Source organism: Vipera ursinii (genome assembly GCF_947247035.1).
Source record: "Vipera ursinii genome assembly, chromosome: 2".
NCBI lineage: Eukaryota > Metazoa > Chordata > Lepidosauria > Squamata > Viperidae > Vipera > Vipera ursinii.
In genome coordinates this window covers 180,691,968-180,718,213 of record NC_139513.1, presented here as the reverse complement: position 1 = coordinate 180,718,213, position 26,246 = coordinate 180,691,968, and the positions used below count along the sequence as shown (strand labels likewise).

The 26,246-nt window shown below is 39.7% G+C and overlaps 1 protein-coding gene across 5 annotated transcripts in view; it reads left to right on the top strand.

The window, feature by feature from the left end:
• The window catches only part of DNM2 (dynamin 2), a 186,749-nt gene extending 181,117 nt beyond the window's left edge, over positions 1-5,632 (top strand). For 2 of the 5 annotated variants that reach the window (XM_083355833.1, XM_083355830.1), the window contains one exon: positions 479-5,632. In XM_083355833.1, the coding sequence (XP_083211959.1) occupies positions 479-548 (70 nt within the window). In that variant the 3' untranslated portion in view covers positions 549-5,632. The remainder of the gene's footprint in view (positions 1-478) is intronic. The other 3 variants (XM_083355832.1, XM_083355829.1, XM_083355831.1) reach the window with 2 other exon arrangements.
• Positions 5,633-26,246: the final 20,614 nt, after the last annotated feature.

The following is a 26,246-nucleotide window of genomic DNA, read 5'->3' as shown; positions in this document are numbered from 1 at the left end:
AGATATCCCTCAGCTATTTTTTAAATTTGACCTGGACTATGGCATAATCCTGTGGCTTATGAAATAATCACAGTTTTTGTCCCTGTATAAACTTACTAATTTTGAATAGATATAGAAGATACTGTATTTAGATATTCTCTAAAAAATTAGAAAATACTGTAGCTTATGCAGAATCTTGGCATGGTGCAGCTTTTTTAGTGGTTGAAAGATCTGTGGGAAAAATTAGGTGTAAACTTTAAGAGCCTCCTTTCACATCTAAGGAGGTAATTTTTGTCAAACTTTTTTCCCAAAAATTGAAATGAAGGGGAAGGGAGGAAATGATCTTAGGCTGTCCTGACGATAAGCAATAGTTCTATAACATTTTGCACATAACATAGGCATTCAAAAGAAGCAGGAAAATGGGCAGGAAGGTTAAGGCACTTATATCCTGGCAATGTCTAATTTCCACCTTCTATTTCTCTATTCATTTTCTCTGCAGCAGAAGACCCCCTGCAGCACCGAACCGGCCCACCATTATCAGACCAACTGAGCCCTCCTTGTTAGATTAACCATGATCACTATCCAGAGGGAAAGGCAATATTGCTTGTTAACTGTGTTATGGAAAGAACTCATGCTTAATCTTTAGTGTAAAGAAGCTCTTTGTAACTGGTCAGTTATAACCAAGGCCCATTTTCCCTATTTCTCCTCCTCCCTTTTCCTTCCCACAGTAACACAACCATAGCCACAGACATCAAGGAATAGATGCTGTCGGTTGGTTACCTATAAATAGCTCTGAGAAGCCAAGCATTCCTCTTCTATTTTTCTCTCTGTCCTTGGGTCTTGGCTAGGAAAGGATTTGATGACCAGGGTCTTCCATTCTGGGAAGAGGGGGATTGATTTCTTCCTGGTTTTTCATGGTGGCCATACCAGGCCTATTCCACATGAGAACATGGAGGATTATGTTTTGTGGAATTGTTTTGCACTTTGTTGGAAATAGAGAAACAACCCCCTAATTGAGTGATTGTGATGAGAGTGCCTACAAATGTGTAAAACCAGAGAGATTGTATTTCCACTAACACTTGTTAGAATCTCCTGCTATTAATGTTGATTGGATCTATTTTCCATATATATATATATATATATATATATATATATATATATATATATATATATATATATATATATATATCTTCCTCTTAGACTTTTACCTTCTTGTCTTTTAGTACAACATTGATCAATTTATTTCTATATAGCTTTGAAAAATAATGTAACTACAAATAAAAATGGCTAATAAATCCAATTTATGAAACTGGAGCAAGATTTTATCAAACAGAATAATTGAAAAGTGGAATGCACCAAGTTGTTTTTGAGTCTCAGGTATAGTGCTGATTTTTATGCCATGCTATCTTTTGCACAACCGGTGATTATACTTCAATGGAAGTGGCAAACTTAGGTTGCCAGGTACACCTGGGATGAACTTGATGTAATACTAGAAAAGACCAGTGGCCAATTGCAGGGGATGATTTAATCATTTTAATATAAAATTGGCCAGGATAAATTACTTAACCTCCAATAGACAAGTGGTAGTACTTAAAAACACTGTGATCTTTTGCAGACTATAGAGACTTTCTTATTTCCTTATGCAGATTTCTTTGTCCTTCAGTTCAACTGAACTATATTTGCTTCTAGATTGACGCAAATTCTTTATGGCAAACACTGTTCCAAGATAGATTAAAGTTCTCTCTGCCCCACAGGAACTCATATAGGAGTCTATGTTCTCTGAAATGCTTTTTTTTATGTTGGCTACTCCATCTTTAGAACCATTATTATTCCAAGAGTTTGTGGAACAAGACTGGAGACTTGTAAAGTAACCTGCCCTCTCTGGGCTGTGGTTGTATATACTTCTTTATAAATCAGACTGCATTGGTACTTCTTTTATTCTAGTATTTTTTAAAAAGAAGACCCAAGTTGCCCCCAGCCTGCTCTCACTAACATAAATGTATCAGGGATGCCTTTGCCCTTCCTAAGGCAAGATGTATGGAACAGATACCAACTGCCTTAATGCTTCCTTACAGTGACCTCTCTCTTTTTATGTGACCTGAAACAGAAATTGCTTGCCTCATGTCTTAATTCCAGAGTGCTAACTTTGTGCCTTTATTATTGCTTAAATTCTGTCATTTGCTCGAATAACCAGCACTGCCTTCCTGTAAATGTCCCTCTATTGCCAAAGTCATTACCAAGGGCTTTGAACCTCTTTTGCAATATATTTCTCCAAAAACAAGTGTTTTGCCATGTAGCACGAATTTCTCTGATTTGTTGTCTCTTGATTCTTTGTTACTATGTGTGAAGGGGTTATTATATCTTCTCTCCATCTTTAAAAGAAAAAAGCTCCCAGCAGTTTGAGATAAGTGCCTCCATTATGTATCCAATTAATAAACTAAAATAAAGGGAAATTCTGCTGGTGGAAGGTCTCTACCAATTTGTGGTGTTGACTTTTTATGCATTCTATTAGTTTATTTATTCTATTAGTTCTGAACTATTGGGCTTCAAATGAGTAGAAAAATGTAAGTTCATGTTTCCGTTAACTAACATGTCCAAATAGCAATAGTCTAAGTAACAACTGATTTCTTGAGCCACTTGATATTATTTCTGACTTGGAGGTTAGTAGTATTCAATCTAGTAAAAGCAAGTGAATTTACAAATTTCAAAATTAATGGCACTAATGCAGCTAACATCTTTTTTTTTTATTAAAAAGTTTTAACATACAATTTTTTCTTTAAAAATCCCCCCTCCCCCTCCCTTCTCCCTCCCCCCCTACCTCTCCCCCCTCCCCCCCTCCCCCCTGACTTCCCAGAGCTAAATACAAGGTATATATAAAAAAAAACAATCATAAACAACCATATACTAACAACCATAAACTCTAAAATCCATCACTCTCTAGCTTATATAGGATAAATATATATATATATTAAATATATATAGAAAAACAAAAATAGAAAAAAAAGAAAAGAAAGAAGACTTATTCAAATGCTACATGAAACTTCTTAACCCTATACTTGTTCTGGATAAACTCAATCCATTTTCTCCATTCCATAATATAGCGTTCTTGCGAGTGGTCTTTCAAATAAGCCGAAATCTTCGCCATCTCAGCCAGGTCGGAAACCTTTAAAGTCCATTCTTCTATGGTCGGCAGTTCCTCTTTCTTCCAATACTGGCCTATCAAAAGTCTCGCTGCCGTAATTAAATTCAGCATCAACTTAGTGTCCACAACTGTAGCATCTGTAATTATTCCCAACAAAAAAAGTTGCGGACAAAACTTTATCCTCTGTTTAAAAATCTTCTGCATATTCCACCAGACTTTTATCCAAAAGACCTTAACCTTTTTACAAGTCCACCATATGTGAAAATATGTTGCGTCTTCATCACCGCACCTCCAACATTTAGGCTGATAATTCGGATACATACTTGCAAGCTTTTTAGGATCTAAATGCCATCTATAGAACATTTTGTAAAAATTCTCTCTTAGATTTTGAGCTTGTGTAAATTTTACATTCCTCACCCAAATCTTTTCCCACGTGTCCATTGGAATAACTTCCTGAATGTTTTGGGCCCATTTTATCATACAATCCTTGACAAGTTCTGTTTCTGAATCAATCTCTATCAACGCAAGATATATCCGTTTAATATGTGCTGGTCCCTGATTTCTGATTTGCTTTATCAAATTTTCATCAGTCATTGTAAAACCATTTTTCTGGTCTTCTTTCCACCTGGCCCGTAACTTAGTATATTGAAACCAATTTTGAACAACCTTCTCTTCTCGCAAGAGGCTATATGATTTCAAACACCAAACATTTCTTTCCAAGCTTAGGATCTCCTTGTACGTAGTCACATCATATTTGAAGCCAGCATGTATATTTTCTATTGCGTGTTTAGGAATTGCCCACAATGGTATCTTGCAATCTAACTTATGTCTATACTTCTTCCAAACTCTCAACAATGCCTGTCTTAAAATATGCACTCTAAACACATTGTCTACCTTCTTATCATACAACAAATATGCATGCCAGCCAAACAACAAGTCATGGCCCTCAAGATTTAATAATCTCTCTTGTATCAAATTAATCCAATCACTTATTCCTACTAATAATGCAGCTAACATCTTTATCCTACCTTTTTTAATGGATGTTTACAAGTATTCATCATCTCACAATTAAAAGTGTATTTTAAAAGTGATTTTTGTAGGATCAAGTGGGACAAATGGAACTGGTCCATCTTGCATTGCAGAACTTGACCTGCCTCTGTAGCAGGAAGACCATTTTAATATTGAGAGGCATTAGTTGCCTATCTCAAAGGAGATTGCCATTTAGTTTTGCAGACATAGGAAACCTTTCAACATGTAGCAATAAATTAATTCAATTGCTCATACAGAAGGATACATATAATATTTTTAGGTTACCTAGCTATATGGTTATAGTTTCATACATTTTATGGCTATAACAGGGACGCGGTGGCTCAGTGGGTTAGGACGCTGAGCTTGTCGATCAGAAGGTCGGCAGTTTGGCGGGTCAAATCCCAAGTGCCGCGTAACAGAGTGAGCGCCTGTTACTCGTTCCAGCTTCTGCCAACCTAGCAGTTCAAAAGCACGTAAAAATGCAAGTAGAAAAATAGGGACCACTACGGTGGGAAGGTAACAGTGTTCCGTGCGCCTTTGGTGTCTAATCATGCCATCCACATGACCACGGAGACGTCCTCGGACAAGCGCTGGCTCTTCGGCTTTGAAGCGGAGATGTGCACCGGCCCCTAGAGTCGGAAACGACTAGCACGCATGTGCGGGGGAACCTTTACCTTTACCTTTTATGCCTATAATAATCATGAAAAATAGCAGATTTCAGACACATATTTCCTAATATTTTTATAACATTCAAATTATGATGTTAAATTTATCTTTTACAAATACATAAAGTGAACAGAGTAACAGGGAAAGAAAGGTTTTCCAATCCAATCTTATATCCCAAATTAATACATTTTGCCCAGTGGTGTCATTGTTATTTCTTCATACATTTTTACTAAAGTATTTCAGCCCTTACACACTTTTCATTGTATTATGTCTGTGTATATTATTGTCCCAACCTATTAAATGTCACATCCAATGACATGTTATTATGAATGTTTTAGATTTCATTTTGATGGCAATTTATACCTTTGCTTTTTAAAATGTAGGTTTTTTCTAATGTCTAAAATATGTAATACATACAAATCCTGGAATAAAACACTGACTTCCACCCATGACTAATTAGTTTAATAGATAATAGGTCTCCTTAAGGGTAACCTTGGTTAATCCGTAAATTAGTTATGATTAATAATTTCTCCTTCCCCAAATACTTCTAATGTTGTTGCAAATCTTTCCAAAATATACATAAAATTGGACCTGCAATTACATCTCTTTTGTGTTATAATTGGAATGTTTACTTGATTATTTAAACTGATGTTAAAAAAATTTAAATGGTTGTTCCAGTTACTTGGACAAGAGATTTTAAGGTGTTTATTTTGAATACTTCTAAAAAAAGGCTACTTTGTATGTTTTACTCTTTATTTGAGAGTTAAAAGGAAGCATTCTAAAATGAAGTTGCATTATTTAAAAAAATTAAATCCAGTAATACAATATTTTGCAGTACTTTTCTTTAAAATGTATAGACTGAAATGCAGTTTAAACTTTTTAAAAAGTATCTGTTGGACTTGTCCCAGCTTGGTCATTTAGAAAGAAAGAGCCTTTCGACTGCATTTGTAAGTGAAAGCCCAGTGGTTACAAGATAGGAAAAAGTCAGATCTGAAGTTTGCATGTGAAAACTGCCTACCGTATATACTTGAGTATAAGCCGAATTTTTCAGCCCACTTTTTGGGCTGAAAAATTCCACTTCGGCTTATACTCCAGTCAACAAAAAAAACTTACCGAGTTGTGCGCGGCCGAGGCTTTGGTGCTTCTGGGATCGCGCGCACCTCTCCCAAGCCACCGCCGTCCGGAGACCTGCCGAACTTTGGGGAGGTTTGGGGAGGTGCGCGCGCACCTCCCCAAACGTCGGCAGGACTCCGGACCTCCGTGCCCTGCTTGCCTGCTTCTTTCCGCAGCGGAAAGAAGCAGACCTCCGCGCCCTGCTTGCCTGCTTCTTTTCGCTGCGGAAAGAAGCAGACCTCCGGAAAGAAGCAGACCTCCGCGCCCTGCTTGCCTGCTTCTTTCCACAGCGAAAAGAAGCAGGCAAGCAGGGCGCGGAGGTCTGCTTCTTTCCGCAGCGAAAAGAAGCAGGCAAGCAGGGCGCGGAGGTCTGCTTCTTTCCGGAGGTCTGCTTCTTTCCGCAGCGAAAAGAAGCAGGCAAGCAGGGCACGGAGGTCCAGAGTCCTGCCGACGTTTGGGGAGGTTTGGGGAGGTGCGCGCGCACCTCCCCAAACCTCCCCAAACGTCGGCAGGTCTCCGGACGGCGGCGGCTTGGGAGAGGTGCACGCGATCCTGGAAGCACCGAAGCAAGTCCTCGGTAAGCTCCGGGCGGTCACTTGCTTCGCGTCTCCTGAGGGAAGGGGGGGCGAATGGAGCGGGCGTGTTTCCCCGCCTGCTGGGCGCCGCGATTTGCCCGGGGAACGCGCGGGCCCCTAATGGCAGCGTGGAGCGAGGAAGCGGACAGCCAGGGCTTCCCCGAGAGCCGCGGCCACACAGGGTATTCCTGTGTATTCAGGTTTGCAAAATGGCGGATCGAGCCTCTGCTAGCGGCAGAGGCTTGCAGAATGGCGGATCGGCTTATACTCGAGTCAACTACTTTTTCCAGTTTTTGGGGGTGAAATTGGGGGTCTCGGCTTATACTCGAGTCGGCTTATACTCAAGTATATACGGTACTTAATTTCTCTTTCCCAGGCCTTCACCCCACCCATTATCTCCCTGGTATCCAATAAGATTTAAATAAATTGTTCTGGTAACAGTTCTGCTATTTGGCGGGCTTGGTGATGGATCACATTCCATTCCCATGCTTGTTGCCTGGGGTTGGCCAGCTGCTGTCTCTGACAGGCACTCGGAGTAGTTTCAGTTTCTGGTCTTCTCCCACCTGTTGGCTCCCTCCCTTCCCTCAGGGTTCATGGCAGTCTGGCATCAGCAAAGTAGCAATGGTGCAAAAGATTAATCCTAGAGGAGAGAGAGAAAGGGACAAATTAAGCGGTTAATGGGCTATTTCAATGGGGTTTATTGGGATATTTGCCATGGAATTTTCGAAGGAGATGTGGGGCTTGCATATGTTGCATATCAACCCACTCAGTTTTAGAGGGAGGAAAGTCCTTCCATAGGATTAAGTATTGGAGTTTGTCTTAAAAAGCGGGAATCAAGAATGTCTTTGATCTCAAAGTGTTCGCCTTCAATGAGTGTTGGTGTTGGAGGTGGGTTCATTGCAGGATGCAAAGGATGTGGCTGCTGACTTTAACAGGCTGCAGTGGAAAATTGGATGGATGTGCCTGAGATTTTTTGGCAGTTTTAATTGAACTGTATTTGGATTAATAACTCAGACAATGGGGAATGTACTTTGGGCCCAATTTTTGGACTGCGTCTGAATTGCAAAAATTTGATGGAAAGGTAGACTTTCTCCTACTTGAAAGTCTTTTTGCTGAGTGTTTTTTATCTGCATATTTTTTGTGGATTTCTCATGAATCTTGTAGCACTTTGCGCACAATGAGCCAAGGTTTGAAGGGATTTAATCCATTCTGTCAGTGAGGAGGTATGGAGGATCAGCTGAGACAGTTCCAGTATAGCCACAAAGTCATGGCTGGTTACCACTTGGAATGGCCTGAGTCCAGTACTGCTGTGAACTGCATTGTTGAATGCAACTTCTGTGAATGGGAAGAGATCAAACCACTTGTCTTGTTCGTTGGTATTCATGTTCCCGCCGCTCAGCAAACAACAAAAAACCATGACTTTTGCAGATCTGATGTCTCATTGCGGAGATAGCCCAGGTTATATGTTGCATTTGTTAGGAAAAATTGCTTATAGCATGAAAAGTGCCAATTGCAGATAGAGCTCAAATTTGAAAAACAAACACATATTCATGTTCCCCCGGCTCAGTAACCACCAAAAAACCATGAGTTTTGCAGATCTGATGTCTCCTTGCGGAGATAGCCCAGGTTATATGTTGCATTTGTTAGGAAAAATCGCTTATAGCATGAAAAGTGCCCATTGCAGATAGAGCTCAAATTCGAAAAACAAACACATATTCATGTTCCCCCGGCTGAGAAAACACCAAAAAAACATGGGTTTTGAAGATCTGATGTCTCCTTGCGGAGATAGCCCAGGTTATATGTTGCATTTGTTAGAAAAAATCGCTTATAGCATGAAAAGTGCCCATTGCAGATAGAGCTCAAATTGGAAAAACAAACACATATTCATTTTCCCCCGGCTCAGCAAACAACAACAAAACTTATTGCAGATCTGATGGCTCCTTGCGGAGATAGCCAAGGTTATATGTTGCATTTGTTAGGAAAAATTGCTTATAGCATGAAAAGTGCCCATTGCAGATAGAGCTCAAATACGAAAAACAAACACATATTCATGTTCCCCCGGCTCTGCAAACACCAAAAAACGATGAGTTTTGCAGATCTGATGTCTCCAGATCAGGTTATATGTTGCATTTGTTAGGAAAAATCGCTTATAGCATGAAAAGTGCGCATTGCAGATAAAGCTCAAATTTGAAAGACAAATACATATTCATGTTCCCCCGGCTCAGCAAACACCAAAAAACCATGAGTATTGCAGATCTGATGGCTCCTTGCGGAGATAGCCCAGGTTATATGTTGCATTTGTTAGAAAAAATCGCTTATAGCATGAAAAGTGCCCATTGCAGATAGAGCTCAAATTCGAAAAACAAACACATATTCATGTTCCACCGGCTCTGCAAACACCAAAAAACGATGAGTTTTAAAGATCTGATGTCTCCAGATCAGGTTATATGTTGCATTTGTTAGGAAAAATCGCTTATAGCATGAAAAGTGCCCATTGCAGATAAAGCTCAAATTTGATAGACAAATACATATTCATGTTCCCCCGGCTCAGCAAACACCAAAAAACCATGAGTATTGCAGATCTGATGGCTCCTTGCGGAGATAGCCCAGGTTATATGTTGCATTTGTTAGAAAAAATCGCTTATAGCATGAAAAGTGCCCATTGCAGATAGAGCTCAAATTCGAAAAACAAACACATATTCATTTTCCCCCGGCTCAGCAAACAACAACAAAACATGCTTATTGCAGATCTAATGGCTCCTTGCGGAGATAGCCCAGGTTATATGTTGCATTTGTTAGGAAAATTCGCTTATATCATGAGAAGTGCCTATTGCAGATAGAGCTCAAATTCGAAAAACAAACACATATTCATGTTCCCCCGGCTCAGAAAACAGCAAAAACCATGGGTTTTGCAGATCTGATGTCTCCTTGCGGAGATAGCCCAGGTTATATGTTGCATTTGTTAGAAAAAATCGCTTATAGCATTAAAAGTGCCCATATGCAGATAGAGCTCAAATTCAAAAAACAAACACATATTCATGTTCCCCCGGCTCAGAAATCACCAAAAAACCATGGGTTTTGCAGATCTGATGTCTCCACATCAGGTTATATGTTGCATTTGTTAGGAAAAATCGCTTATAGCATGAAAAGTGCCCATTGCAGATAGAGCTCAAATTCAAAAAACAAACACATATTCATGTTCCCCCGGCTCAGAAAACACCAAAAAACCATGGGTTTTGCAGATCTGATGTCTCCTTGCGGAGATAGCCCAGGTTATATGTTGCATTTGTTAGGAAAAATCGCTTATAGCATGAAAAGTGCCCATTGCAGATAGAGCTCAAATTTGAAAAACAAACACATATTCATGTTCCCCCGGCTCAGCAAACACCAAAAAACCATGAGTATTGCAGATCTGATGGCTCCTTGCGGAGATAGCCCACGTTATATGTTACATTTGTTAGGAAAATTCGCTTATAGCATGAAAAGTGCCCATTGCAGATAGAGCTCAAATTCGAAAAACAAACACATATTCATGTTCCCCCGGCTCAGCAAACACCAAAAAACCATGAGTATTGCAGATCTGATGTCTCCTTGCGCAGATAGCCAAGGTTATATCTTGCATTTGTTAGGAAAAATCGCTTATAGCATGAAAAGTGCCCATTGCAGATAGAGCTCAAATTCGAAAAACAAACACATATTCATTTTCCCCCAGCTCAGCAAACACCAAAAAACCATGAGTATTGCAGATCTGATGGCTCCTTGCGGAGATAGCCCAGGTTATATGTTGCATTTGTTAGGAAAAATCGCTTATAGCATGAAAAGTGCCCATTGCAGATAGAGCTCAAATTCGAAAAAAAACACATATTCATGTTCCCCCAGCTCAGAAAACAGCAAAAACCATGGGTTTTGCAGATCTGATGTCTCCTTGCGGAGATAGCCCAGTTTATATGTTGCATTTGTTAGGAAAAATCGCTTATAGCATGAAAAGTGCCCATTGCAGATAGAGCTCAAATTCGAAAAAAAACACATATTCATGTTCCCCCGGCTCAGCAAACAACAAAAAACCATGAGTATTGCAGATCTGATGTCTACTTACGGAGATAGCCCAGGTTACAATATGCATTTGTTAGGAAAAATCGCTTATAGCATGAAAAGTGCCTATTGCAGATAGAGCTCAAATTTGAAAAACAAACACATATTCATGTTCCCCCGGCTCAGCAAACAACAAAAAACCATGAGTATTGCAGATCTGATGTCTACTTACGGAGATAGCCCAGGTTATAATTTGCATTTGTTAGGAAAAATCGCTTATAGCATGAAAAGTGCCTATTGCAGATAGAGCTCAAATTTGAAAAACAAACACATATTCATGTTCCCCCGGCTCAGAAAACAGCAAAAACCATGAGTATTGCAGATCTGATGGCTCCTTGCGGAGATAGCCCACGTTATATGTTACATTTGTTAGGAAAATTCGCTTATAGCATGAAAAGTGCCCATTGCAGATAGAGCTCAAATTCGAAAAACAAACACATATTCATGTTCCCCCGGCTCAGCAAACACCAAAAAACCATGAGTATTGCAGATCTGATGTCTCCTTGCGCAGATAGCCAAGGTTATATCTTGCATTTGTTAGGAAAAATCGCTTATAGCATGAAAAGTGCCCATTGCAGATAGAGCTCAAATTCGAAAAACAAACACATATTCATTTTCCCCCAGCTCAGCAAACACCAAAAAACCATGAGTATTGCAGATCTGATGGCTCCTTGCGGAGATAGCCCAGGTTATATGTTGCATTTGTTAGGAAAAATCGCTTATAGCATGAAAAGTGCCCATTGCAGATAGAGCTCAAATTCGAAAAAAAACACATATTCATGTTCCCCCAGCTCAGAAAACAGCAAAAACCATGGGTTTTGCAGATCTGATGTCTCCTTGCGGAGATAGCCCAGTTTATATGTTGCATTTGTTAGGAAAAATCGCTTATAGCATGAAAAGTGCCCATTGCAGATAGAGCTCAAATTCGAAAAAAAACACATATTCATGTTCCCCCGGCTCAGCAAACAACAAAAAACCATGAGTATTGCAGATCTGATGTCTACTTACGGAGATAGCCCAGGTTACAATATGCATTTGTTAGGAAAAATCGCTTATAGCATGAAAAGTGCCTATTGCAGATAGAGCTCAAATTTGAAAAACAAACACATATTCATGTTCCCCCGGCTCAGCAAACAACAAAAAACCATGAGTATTGCAGATCTGATGTCTACTTACGGAGATAGCCCAGGTTATAATTTGCATTTGTTAGGAAAAATCGCTTATAGCATGAAAAGTGCCTATTGCAGATAGAGCTCAAATTTGAAAAACAAACACATATTCATGTTCCCCCGGCTCAGAAAACAGCAAAAACCATGGGTTTTGCAGATCTGATGTCTCCTTGCGGAGATAGCCCAGGTTATATGTTGCATTTGTTAGGAAAAATCGCTTATAGCATGAAAAGTGCCCATTGCAGATAGAGCTCAAATTTGAAAAACAAACACATATTCATGTTCCCCCGGCTCAGCAAACACCAAAAAACCATGAGTATTGCAGATCTGATGGCTCCTTGCGGAGATAGCCCAGGTTATATGTTACATTTGTTAGGAAAATTCGCTTACAGCGTGAAAAGTGCCCATTGCAGATAGAGCTCAAATTCGAAAAACAAACACATATTCATGTTCCCCCGGCTCAGCAAACACCAAAAAACCATGAGTATTGCAGATCTGATGTCTCCTTGCGCAGATAGCCAAGGTTATATGTTGCATTTGTTAGGAAAAATCGCTTATAGCATGAAAAGTGCCCATTGCAGATAGAGCTCAAATTCAAAAAACAAACACATATTCATGTTCCCCCGGCTCAGAAAACACCAAAAAACCATGGGTTTTGCAGATCTGATGTCTCCTTGCGGAGATAGCCCAGGTAATATGTTGCATTTGTTAGGAAATATCGCTTATAGCATGAAAAGTGCCCATTGCAGATAGAGCTCAAATTCGAAAAACAAACACATATTCATGTTCCCCCGGCTCAGAAAACAGCAAAAACCATGGGTTTTGCAGATCTGATGTCTCCTTGCGGAGATAGCCCAGGTTATATGTTGCATTTGTTAGGAAAAATCGCTTATAGCATGAAAAGTACCCATTGCAGATAGAGCACAAATTCAAAAAACAAACACATATTCATGTTCCCCCGGCTCAGAAATCACCAAAAAACCATGGGTTTTGCAGATCTGATGTCTCCAGATCAGGTTATATGTTGCATTTGTTAGGAAAAATCGCTTATAGCATGAAAAGTGCCCATTGCAGATAGAGCTCAAATTCGAAAAACAAACACATATTCATGTTCCCCCGGCTCAGCAAACAACAAAAAACCATGAGTATTGCAGATCTGATGTCTACTTACGGAGATAGCCCAGGTTATAATTTGCATTTGTTAGGAAAAATCGCTTATAGCATGAAAAGTGCCTATTGCAGATAGAGCTCAAATTTGAAAAACAAACACATATTCATGTTCCCCCGGCTCAGAAAACAGCAAAAACCATGGGTTTTGCAGATCTGATGTCTCCTTGCGGAGATAGCCAAGGTTATATCTTGCATTTGTTAGGAAAAATCGCTTATAGCATGAAAAGTGCCCATTGCAGATAGAGCTCAAATTCGAAAAACAAACACATATTCATTTTCCCCCGGCTCAGCAAACACCAAAAAACCATGAGTATTGCAGATCTGATGTCTCCTTGCGCAGATAGCCAAGGTTATATCTTGCATTTGTTAGGAAAAATCGCTTATAGCATGAAAAGTGCCCATTGCAGATAGAGCTCAAATTCGAAAAACAAACACATATTCATTTTCCCCCAGCTCAGCAAACACCAAAAAACCATGAGTATTGCAGATCTGATGGCTCCTTGCGGAGATAGCCCAGGTTATATGTTGCATTTGTTAGGAAAAATCGCTTATAGCATGAAAAGTGCCCATTGCAGATAGAGCTCAAATTCGAAAAAAAAACACATATTCATGTTCCCCCAGCTCAGAAAACAGCAAAAACCATGGGTTTTGCAGATCTGATGTCTCCTTGCGGAGATAGCCCAGTTTATATGTTGCATTTGTTAGGAAAAATCGCTTATAGCATGAAAAGTGCCCATTGCAGATAGAGCTCAAATTCGAAAAAAAACACATATTCATGTTCCCCCGGCTCAGCAAACAACAAAAAACCATGAGTATTGCAGATCTGATGTCTACTTACGGAGATAGCCCAGGTTACAATTTGCATTTGTTAGGAAAAATCGCTTATAGCATGAAAAGTGCCTATTGCAGATAGAGCTCAAATTTGAAAAACAAACACATATTCATGTTCCCCCGGCTCAGAAAACAGCAAAAACCATGGGTTTTGCAGATCTGATGTCTCCTTGCGGAGATAGCCCAGGTTATATGTTGCATTTGTTAGGAAAATTCGCTTAGAGCATGAAAAGTGCCCATTGCAGATAGAGCTCAAATTTGAAAAACAAACACATATTCATGTTCCCCCGGCTCAGCAAACACCAAAAAACCATGAGTATTGCAGATCTGATGGCTCCTTGCGGAGATAGCCCAGGTTATATGTTACATTTGTTAGGAAAATTCGCTTATAGCGTGAAAAGTGCCCATTGCAGATAGAGCTCAAATTCGAAAAACAAACACATATTCATGTTCCCCCGGCTCAGCAAACACCAAAAAACCATGAGTATTGAAGATCTGATGTCTCCTTGCGCAGATAGCCCAGGTAATATGTTGCATTTGTTAGGAAATATCGCTTATAGCATGAAAAGTGCCCATTGCAGATAGAGCTCAAATTCGAAAAACAAACACATATTCATGTTCCCCCGGCTCAGAAAACAGCAAAAACCATGGGTTTTGCAGATCTGATGTCTCCTTGCGGAGATAGCCCAGGTTATATGTTGCATTTGTTAGGAAAAATCGCTTATAGCATGAAAAGTGCCCATTGCAGATAGAGCACAAATTCAAAAAACAAACACATATTCATGTTCCCCCGTCTCAGAAATCACCAAAAAACCATGGGTTTTGCAGATCTGATGTCTCCAGATCAGGTTATATGTTGCATTTGTTAGGAAAAATCGCTTATAGCATGAAAAGTGCCCATTGCAGATAGAGCTCAAATTCGAAAAACAAACACATATTCATGTTCCCCCGGCTCAGCAAACAACAAAAAACCATGAGTATTGCAGATCTGATGTCTACTTACGGAGATAGCCCAGGTTATAATTTGCATTTGTTAGGAAAAATCGCTTATAGCATGAAAAGTGCCTATTGCAGATAGAGCTCAAATTTGAAAAACAAACACATATTCATGTTCCCCCGGCTCAGAAAACAGCAAAAACCATGGGTTTTGCAGATCTGATGTCTCCTTGCGGAGATAGCCCAGGTTATATGTTGCATTTGTTAGGAAAAATCGCTTATAGCATGAAAAGTGCCCATTGCAGATAGAGCTCAAATTTGAAAAACAAACACATATTCATGTTCCCCCGGCTCAGCAAACACCAAAAAACCATGAGTATTGCAGATCTGATGTCTCCTTGCGCAGATAGCCAAGGTTATATCTTGCATTTGTTAGGAAAAATCGCTTATAGCATGAAAAGTGCCCATTGCAGATAGAGCTCAAATTCGAAAAACAAACACATATTCATTTTCCCCCAGCTCAGCAAACACCAAAAAACCATGAGTATTGCAGATCTGATGGCTCCTTGCGGAGATAGCCCAGGTTATATGTTGCATTTGTTAGGAAAAATCGCTTATAGCATGAAAAGTGCCCATTGCAGATAGAGCTCAAATTCGAAAAAAAAACACATATTCATGTTCCCCCAGCTCAGAAAACAGCAAAAACCATGGGTTTTGCAGATCTGATGTCTCCTTGCGGAGATAGCCCAGTTTATATGTTGCATTTGTTAGGAAAAATCGCTTATAGCATGAAAAGTGCCCATTGCAGATAGAGCTCAAATTCGAAAAAAAACACATATTCATGTTCCCCCGGCTCAGCAAACAACAAAAAACCATGAGTATTGCAGATCTGATGTCTACTTACGGAGATAGCCCAGGTTACAATTTGCATTTGTTAGGAAAAATCGCTTATAGCATGAAAAGTGCCTATTGCAGATAGAGCTCAAATTTGAAAAACAAACACATATTCATGTTCCCCCGGCTCAGAAAACAGCAAAAACCATGGGTTTTGCAGATCTGATGTCTCCTTGCGGAGATAGCCCAGGTTATATGTTGCATTTGTTAGGAAAATTCGCTTAGAGAATGAAAAGTGCCCATTGCAGATAGAGCTCAAATTTGAAAAACAAACACATATTCATGTTCCCCCGGCTCAGCAAACACCAAAAAACCATGAGTATTGCAGATCTGATGGCTCCTTGCGGAGATAGCCCAGGTTATATGTTACATTTGTTAGGAAAATTCGCTTATAGCGTGAAAAGTGCCCATTGCAGATAGAGCTCAAATTCGAAAAACAAACACATATTCATGTTCCCCCGGCTCAGCAAACACCAAAAAACCATGAGTATTGAAGATCTGATGTCTCCTTGCGCAGATAGCCAAGGTTATATGTTGCATTTGTTAGGAAAAATCGCTTATAGCATGAAAAGTGCCCATTGCAGATAGAGCTCAAATTCAAAAAACAAACACATATTCATGTTCCCCCGGCTCAGAAAACACCAAAAAACCATGGGTTTTGCAGATCTGATGTCTCCTTGCGGAGATAGCCCAGGTAATATGTTGCATTTGTTAGGAAATATCGCTTATAGCATGAAAAGTGCCCATTGCAGATAGAGCTCAAATTCGAAAAACAAACACATATTCATGTTCCCCCGGCTCAGAAAACAGCAAAAACCATGGGTTTTGCAGATCTGATGTCTCCTTGCGGAGATAGCCCAGGTTATATGTTGCATTTGTTAGGAAAAATCGCTTATAGCATGAAAAGTGCCCATTGCAGATAGAGCACAAATTCAAAAAACAAACACATATTCATGTTCCCCCGTCTCAGAAATCACCAAAAAACCATGGGTTTTGCAGATCTGATGTCTCCAGATCAGGTTATATGTTGCATTTGTTAGGAAAAATCGCTTATAGCATGAAAAGTGCCCATTGCAGATAGAGCTCAAATTCGAAAAACAAACACATATTCATGTTCCCCCGGCTCAGCAAACAACAAAAAACCATGAGTATTGCAGATCTGATGTCTACTTACGGAGATAGCCCAGGTTATAATTTGCATTTGTTAGGAAAAATCGCTTATAGCATGAAAAGTGCCTATTGCAGATAGAGCTCAAATTTGAAAAACAAACACATATTCATGTTCCCCCGGCTCAGAAAACAGCAAAAACCATGGGTTTTGCAGATCTGATGTCTCCTTGCGGAGATAGCCCAGGTTATATGTTGCATTTGTTAGGAAAAATCGCTTATAGCATGAAAAGTGCCCATTGCAGATAGAGCTCAAATTTGAAAAACAAACACATATTCATGTTCCCCCGGCTCAGCAAACACCAAAAAACCATGAGTATTGCAGATCTGATGGCTCCTTGCGGAGATAGCTCACGTTATATGTTACATTTGTTAGGAAAATTCGCTTATAGCATGAAAAGTGCCCATTGCAGATAGAGCTCAAATTCGAAAAACAAACACATATTCATGTTCCCCCGGCTCAGCAAACACCAAAAAACCATGAGTATTGCAGATCTGATGTCTCCTTGCGCAGATAGCCAAGGTTATATCTTGCATTTGTTAGGAAAAATCGCTTATAGCATGAAAAGTGCCCATTGCAGATAGAGCTCAAATTCGAAAAAAAAACACATATTCATGTTCCCCCAGCTCAGAAAACAGCAAAAACCATGGGTTTTGCAGATCTGATGTCTCCTTGCGGAGATAGCCCAGTTTATATGTTGCATTTGTTAGGAAAAATCGCTTATAGCATGAAAAGTGCCCATTGCAGATAGAGCTCAAATTCGAAAAAAAACCACATATTCATGTTCCCCCGGCTCAGCAAACAACAAAAAACCATGAGTATTGCAGATCTGATGTCTACTTACGGAGATAGCCCAGGTTACAATTTTCATTTGTTAGGAAAAATCGCTTATAGCATGAAAATTGCCTATTGCAGATAGAGCTCAAATTTGAAAAACAAACACATATTCATGTTCCCCCGGCTCAGCAAACAACAAAAAACCATGAGTATTGCAGATCTGATGTCTACTTACGGAGATAGCCCAGGTTATAATTTGCATTTGTTAGGAAAAATCGCTTATAGCATGAAAAGTGCCCATTGCAGATAGAGCTCAAATTTGAAAAACAAACACATATTCATGTTCCCCCGGCTCAGCAAACACCAAAAAACCATGAGTATTGCAGATCTGATGTCTCCTTGCGCAGATAGCCAAGGTTATATGTTGCATTTGTTAGGAAAAATCGCTTATAGCATGAAAAGTGCCCATTGCAGATAGAGCTCAAATTCAAAAAACAAACACATATTCATGTTCCCCCGGCTCAGAAAACACCAAAAAACCATGGGTTTTGCAGATCTGATGTCTCCTTGCGGAGATAGCCCAGGTAATATGTTGCATTTGTTAGGAAATATCGCTTATAGCATGAAAAGTGCCCATTGCAGATAGAGCTCAAATTCAAAAAACAAACACATATTCATGTTCCCCCGGCTCAGAAAACAGCAAAAACCATGGGTTTTGCAGATCTGATGTCTCCTTGCGGAGATAGCCCAGGTTATATGTTGCATTTGTTAGGAAAAATCGCTTATAGCATGAAAAGTGCCCATTGCAGATAGAGCACAAATTCAAAAAACAAACACATATTCATGTTCCCCCGGCTCAGAAATCACCAAAAAACCATGGGTTTTGCAGATCTGATGTCTCCAGATCAGGTTATATGTTGCATTTGTTAGGAAAAATCGCTTATAGCATGAAAAGTGCCCATTGCAGATAGAGCTCAAATTCGAAAAACAACCACATATTCATGTTCCCCCGGCTCAGCAAACAACAAAAAACCATGAGTATTGCAGATCTGATGTCTACTTACGGAGATAGCCCAGGTTATAATTTGCATTTGTTAGGAAAAATCGCTTATAGCATGAAAAGTGCCTATTGCAGATAGAGCTCAAATTTGAAAAACAAACACATATTCATGTTCCCCCAGCTCAGAAAACAGCAAAAACCATGGGTTTTGCAGATCTGATGTCTCCTTGCGGAGATAGCCCAGGTTATATGTTGCATTTGTTAGGAAAAATCGCTTATAGCATGAAAAGTGCCCATTGCAGATAGAGCTCAAATTTGAAAAACAAACACATATTCATGTTCCCCGGCTCAGCAAACACCAAAAAACCATGAGTATTGCAGATCTGATGGCTCCATGCGGAGATAGCCCACGTTATATGTTACATTTGTTAGGAAAATTCGCTTATAGCATGAAAAGTGCCCATTGCAGATAGAGCTCAAATTCGAAAAACAAACACATATTCATGTTCCCCCGGCTCAGCAAACACCAAAAAACCATGAGTATTGCAGATCTGATGTCTCCTTGCGCAGATAGCCAAGGTTATATCTTGCATTTGTTAGGAAAAATCGCTTATAGCATGAAAAGTGCCCAATGCAGATAGAGCTCAAATTCGAAAAACAAACACATATTCATTTTCCCCCAGCTCAGCAAACACCAAAAAACCATGAGTATTGCAGATCTGATGGCTCCTTGCGGAGATAGCCCAGGTTATATGTTGCATTTGTTAGGAAAAATCGCTTATAGCATGAAAAGTGCCCATTGCAGATAGAGCTCAAATTCGAAAAAAAAAACACATATTCATGTTCCCCCAGCTCAGAAAACAGCAAAAACCATGGGTTTTGCAGATCTGATGTCTCCTTGCGGAGATAGCCCAGTTTATATGTTGCATTTGATAGGAAAAATCGCTTATAGCATGAAAAGTGCCCATTGCAGATAGAGCTCAAATTCGAAAAACAAACACATATTCATGTTCCCCCGGCTCAGCAAACAACAAAAAACCATGAGTATTGCAGATCTGATGTCTACTTACGGAGATAGCCCAGGTTATAATTTGCATTTGTTAGGAAAAATCGCTTATAGCATGAAAAGTGCCTATTGCAGATAGAGCTCAAATTTGAAAAACAAACACATATTCATGTTCCCCCGGCTCAGAAAACAGCAAAAACCATGGGTTTTGCAGATCTGATGTCTCCTTGCGGAGATAGCCCAGGTTATATGTTGCATTTGTTAGGAAAAATCGCTTATAGCATGAAAAGTGCCCATTGAAGATAGAGCTCAAATTTGAAAAACAAACACATATTCATGTTCCCCCGGCTCAGCAAACACCAAAAAACCATGAGTATTGCAGATCTGATGGCTCCTTGCGGAGATAGCCCACGTTATATGTTACATTTGTTAGGAAAATTCGCTTATAGCATGAAAAGTGCCCATTGCAGATAGAGCTCAAATTCGAAAAACAAACACATATTCATGTTCCCCCGGCTCAGCAAACACCAAAAAACCATGAGTATTGCAGATCTGATGTCTCCTTGCGCAGATAGCCAAGGTTATATCTTGCATTTGTTAGGAAAAATCGCTTATAGCATGAAAAGTGCCCATTGCAGATAGAGCTCAAATTCAAAAAACAAACACATATTCATGTTCCCCCGGCTCAGAAAACACCAAAAAACCATGGGTTTTGCAGATCTGATGTCTCCTTGCGGAGATAGCCCAGGTAATATGTTGCATTTGTTAGGAAATATCGCTTATAGCATGAAAAGTGCCCATTGCAGATAGAGCTCAAATTCAAAAAACAAACACATATTCATGTTCCCCCGTCTCAGAAAACAGCAAAAACCATGGGTTTTGCAGATCTGATGTCTCCTTGCGGAGATAGCCCAGGTTATATGTTGCATTTGTTAGGAAAAATCGCTTATAGCATGAAAAGTGCCCATTGCAGATAGAGCACAAATTCAAAAAACAAACACATATTCATGTTCCCCCGGCTCAGAAATCACCAAAAAACCATGGGTTTTGCAGATCTGATGTCTCCAGATCAGGTTATATGTTGCATTTGTTAGGAAAAATCGCTTATAGCATGAAAAGTGCCCATTGCAGATAGAGCTCAAATTCGAAAAACAACCACATATTCATGTTCCCCCGGCTCAGCAAACAACAAAAAACCATGAGTATTGCAGATCTGATGTCTACTTACGGAGATAGCCCAGGTTATAATTTGCATTTGTTAGGAAAAATCGCTTATAGCATGAAAAGTGCCTATTGCAGATAGAGCTCAAATTTGAAAAACAAACACATATTCATGTTCCCCCAGCTCAGAAAACAGCAAAAACCATGGGTTTTGCAGATCTGATGTCTCCTTGCGGAGATAGCCCAGGTTATATGTTGCATTTGTTAGGAAAAATCGCTTATAGCATGAAAAGTGCCCATTGCAGATAGAGCTCAAATTTGAAAAACAAACACATATTCATGTTCCCCGGCTCAGCAAACACCAAAAAACCATGAGTATTGCAGATCTGATGGCTCCATGCGGAGATAGCCCACGTTATATGTTACATTTGTTAGGAAAATTCGCTTATAGCATGAAAAGTGCCCATTGCAGATAGAGCTCAAATTCGAAAAACAAACACATATTCATGTTCCCCCGGCTCAGCAAACACCAAAAAACCATGAGTATTGCAGATCTGATGTCTCCTTGCGCAGATAGCCAAGGTTATATCTTGCATTTGTTAGGAAAAATCGCTTATAGCATGAAAAGTGCCCAATGCAGATAGAGCTCAAATTCGAAAAACAAACACATATTCATTTTCCCCCAGCTCAGCAAACACCAAAAAACCATGAGTATTGCAGATCTGATGGCTCCTTGCGGAGATAGCCCAGGTTATATGTTGCATTTGTTAGGAAAAATCGCTTATAGCATGAAAAGTGCCCATTGCAGATAGAGCTCAAATTCGAAAAAAAAAACACATATTCATGTTCCCCCAGCTCAGAAAACAGCAAAAACCATGGGTTTTGCAGATCTGATGTCTCCTTGCGGAGATAGCCCAGTTTATATGTTGCATTTGATAGGAAAAATCGCTTATAGCATGAAAAGTGCCCATTGCAGATAGAGCTCAAATTCGAAAAACAAACACATATTCATGTTCCCCCGGCTCAGCAAACAACAAAAAACCATGAGTATTGCAGATCTGATGTCTACTTACGGAGATAGCCCAGGTTATAATTTGCATTTGTTAGGAAAAATCGCTTATAGCATGAAAAGTGCCTATTGCAGATAGAGCTCAAATTTGAAAAACAAACACATATTCATGTTCCCCCGGCTCAGAAAACAGCAAAAACCATGGGTTTTGCAGATCTGATGTCTCCTTGCGGAGATAGCCCAGGTTATATGTTGCATTTGTTAGGAAAAATCGCTTATAGCATGAAAAGTGCCCATTGAAGATAGAGCTCAAATTTGAAAAACAAACACATATTCATGTTCCCCCGGCTCAGCAAACACCAAAAAACCATGAGTATTGCAGATCTGATGGCTCCTTGCGGAGATAGCCCACGTTATATGTTACATTTGTTAGGAAAATTCGCTTATAGCATGAAAAGTGCCCATTGCAGATAGAGCTCAAATTCGAAAAACAAACACATATTCATGTTCCCCCGGCTCAGCAAACACCAAAAAACCATGAGTATTGCAGATCTGATGTCTCCTTGCGCAGATAGCCAAGGTTATATCTTGCATTTGTTAGGAAAAATCGCTTATAGCATGAAAAGTGCCCATTGCAGATAGAGCTCAAATTCGAAAAAAAAACACATATTCATGTTCCCCCGGCTCAGCAAACAACAAAAAAACATGAGTATTGCAGATCTGATGTCTACTTACGGAGATAGCCCAGGTTACAATTTGCATTTGTTAGGAAAAATCGCTTATAGCATGAAAATTGCCTATTGCAGATAGAGCTCAAATTTGAAAAACAAACACATATTCATGTTCCCCCGGCTCAGCAAACAACAAAAAACCATGAGTATTGCAGATCTGATGTCTACTTACGGAGATAGCCCAGGTTATAATTTGCATTTGTTAGGAAAAATCGCTTATAGCATGAAAAGTGCCTATTGCAGATAGAGCTCAAATTTGAAAAACAAACACATATTCATGTTCCCCCGGCTCAGAAAACAGCAAAAACCATGGGTTTTGCAGATCTGATGTCTCCTTGCGGAGATAGCCCAGGTTATATGTTGCATTTGTTAGGAAAAATCGCTTATAGCATGAAAAGTGCCCATTGCAGATAGAGCTCAAATTTGAAAAACAAACACATATTCATGTTCCCCCGGCTCAGCAAACACCAAAAAACCATGAGTATTGCAGATCTGATGGCTCGTTGCGGAGATAGCCCAGGTTATATGTTACATTTGTTAGGAAAATTCGCTTATAGCGTGAAAAGTGCCCATTGCAGATAGAGCTCAAATTCGAAAAACAAACACATATTCATGTTCCCCCGGCTCAGCAAACACCAAAAAACCATGAGTATTGCAGATCTGATGTCTCCTTGCGCAGATAGCCAAGGTTATATGTTGCATTTGTTAGGAAAAATCGCTTATAGCATGAAAAGTGCCCATTGCAGATAGAGCTCAAATTCAAAAAACAAACACATATTCATGTTCCCCCGGCTCAGAAAACACCAAAAAACCATGAGTATTGCAGATCTGATGTCTCCTTGCGCAGATAGCCAAGGTTATATGTTGCATTTGTTAGGAAAAATCGCTTATAGCATGAAAAGTGCCTATTGCAGATAGAGCTCAAATTTGAAAAACAAACACATATTCATGTTCCCCCGGCTCAGAAAACAGCAAAAACCATGGGTTTTGCAGATCTGATATCTCCTTGCGGAGATAGCCCAGGTTATATGTTGCATTTGTTAGGAAAAATCGCTTATAGCATGAAAAGTGCCCATTGAAGATAGAGCTCAAATTTGAAAAACAAACACATATTCATGTTCCCCCGGCTCAGCAAACACCAAAAAACCATGAGTATTGCAGATCTGATGGCTCCTTGCGGAGATAGCCCACGTTATATGTTACATTTGTTAGGAAAATTCGCTTATAGCATGAAAAGTGCCCATTGCAGATAGAGCTCAAATTCGAAAAACAAACACATATTCATGTTCCCCCGGCTCAGCAAACACCAAAAAACCATGAGTATTGCAGATCTGATGTCTCCTTGCGCAGATAGCCAAGGTTATATCTTGCATTTGTTAGGAAAAATCGCTTATAGCATGAAAAGTGCCCATTGCAGATAGAGCTCAAATTCGAAAAAAAAACACATATTCATGTTCCCCCGGCTCAGCAAACAACAAAAAAACATGAGTATTGCAGATCTGATGTCTACTTACGGAGATAGCCCAGGTTACAATTTGCATTTGTTAGGAAAAATCGCTTATAGCATGAAAATTGCCTATTGCAGATAGAGCTCAAATTTGAAAAACAAACACATATTCATGTTCCCCCGGCTCAGCAAACAACAAAAAACCATGAGTATTGCAGATCTGATGTCTACTTACGGAGATAGCCCAGGTTATAATTTGCATTTGTTAGGAAAAATCGCTTATAGCATGAAAAGTGCCTATTGCAGATAGAGCTCAAATTTGAAAAACAAACACATATTCATGTTCCCCCGGCTCAGAAAACAGCAAAAACCATGGGTTTTGCAGATCTGATGTCTCCTTGCGGAGATAGCCCAGGTTATATGTTGCATTTGTTAGGAAAAATCGCTTATAGCATGAAAAGTGCCCATTGCAGATAGAGCTCAAATTTGAAAAACAAACACATATTCATGTTCCCCCGGCTCAGCAAACACCAAAAAACCATGAGTATTGCAGATCTGATGGCTCCTTGCGGAGATAGCCCAGGTTATATGTTACATTTGTTAGGAAAATTCGCTTATAGCGTGAAAAGTGCCCATTGCAGATAGAGCTCAAATTCGAAAAACAAACACATATTCATGTTCCCCCGGCTCAGCAAACACCAAAAAACCATGAGTATTGCAGATCTGATGTCTCCTTGCGCAGATAGCCAAGGTTATATGTTGCATTTGTTAGGAAAAATCGCTTATAGCATGAAAAGTGCCCATTGCAGATAGAGCTCAAATTCAAAAAACAAACACATATTCATGTTCCCCCGGCTCAGAAAACACCAAAAAACCATGGGTTTTGCAGATCTGATGTCTCCAGATCAGGTTATATGTTGCATTTGTTAGGAAAAATCGCTTATAGCATGAAAAGTGCCCATTGCAGATAGAGCTCAAATTCGAAAAACAACCACATATTCATGTTCCCCCGGCTCAGCAAACAACAAAAAACCATGAGTATTGCAGATCTGATGTCTACTTACGGAGATAGCCCAGGTTATAATTTGCATTTGTTAGGAAAAATCGCTTATAGCATGAAAAGTGCCTATTGCAGATAGAGCTCAAATTTGAAAAACAAACACATATTCATGTTCCCCCAGCTCAGAAAACAGCAAAAACCATGGGTTTTGCAGATCTGATGTCTCCTTGCGGAGATAGCCCAGGTAATATGTTGCATTTGTTAGGAAATATCGCTTATAGCATGAAAAGTGCCCATTGCAGATAGAGCTCAAATTCGAAAAACAAACACATATTCATGTTCCCCCGGCTCAGAAAACAGCAAAAACCATGGGTTTTGCAGATCTGATGTCTCCTTGCGGAGATAGCCCAGGTTATATGTTGCATTTGTTAGGAAAAATCGCTTATAGCATGAAAAGTGCCCATTGCAGATAGAGCACAAATTCAAAAAACAAACACATATTCATGTTCCCCCGGCTCAGAAATCACCAAAAAACCATGGGTTTTGCAGATCTGATGTCTCCAGATCAGGTTATATGTTGCATTTGTTAGGAAAAATCGCTTATAGCATGAAAAGTGCCCATTGCAGATAGAGCTCAAATTCGAAAAACAACCACATATTCATGTTCCCCCGGCTCAGCAAACAACAAAAAACCATGAGTATTGCAGATCTGATGTCTACTTACGGAGATAGCCCAGGTTATAATTTGCATTTGTTAGGAAAAATCGCTTATAGCATGAAAAGTGCCTATTGCAGATAGAGCTCAAATTTGAAAAACAAACACATATTCATGTTCCCCCAGCTCAGAAAACAGCAAAAACCATGGGTTTTGCAGATCTGATGTCTCCTTGCGGAGATAGCCCAGGTTATATGTTGCATTTGTTAGGAAAAATCGCTTATAGCATGAAAAGTGCCCATTGCAGATAGAGCTCAAATTTGAAAAACAAACACATATTCATGTTCCCCCGGCTCAGCAAACACCAAAAAACCATGAGTATTGCAGATCTGATGGCTCCTTGCGGAGATAGCCCAGGTTATATGTTACATTTGTTAGGAAAATTCGCTTATAGCGTGAAAAGTGCCCATTGCAGATAGAGCTCAAATTCGAAAAACAAACACATATTCATGTTCCCCCGGCTCAGCAAACACCAAAAAACCATGAGTATTGCAGATCTGATGTCTCCTTGCGCAGATAGCCAAGGTTATATGTTGCATTTGTTAGGAAAAATCGCTTATAGCATGAAAAGTGCCCATTGCAGATAGAGCTCAAATTCAAAAAACAAACACATATTCATGTTCCCCCGGCTCAGAA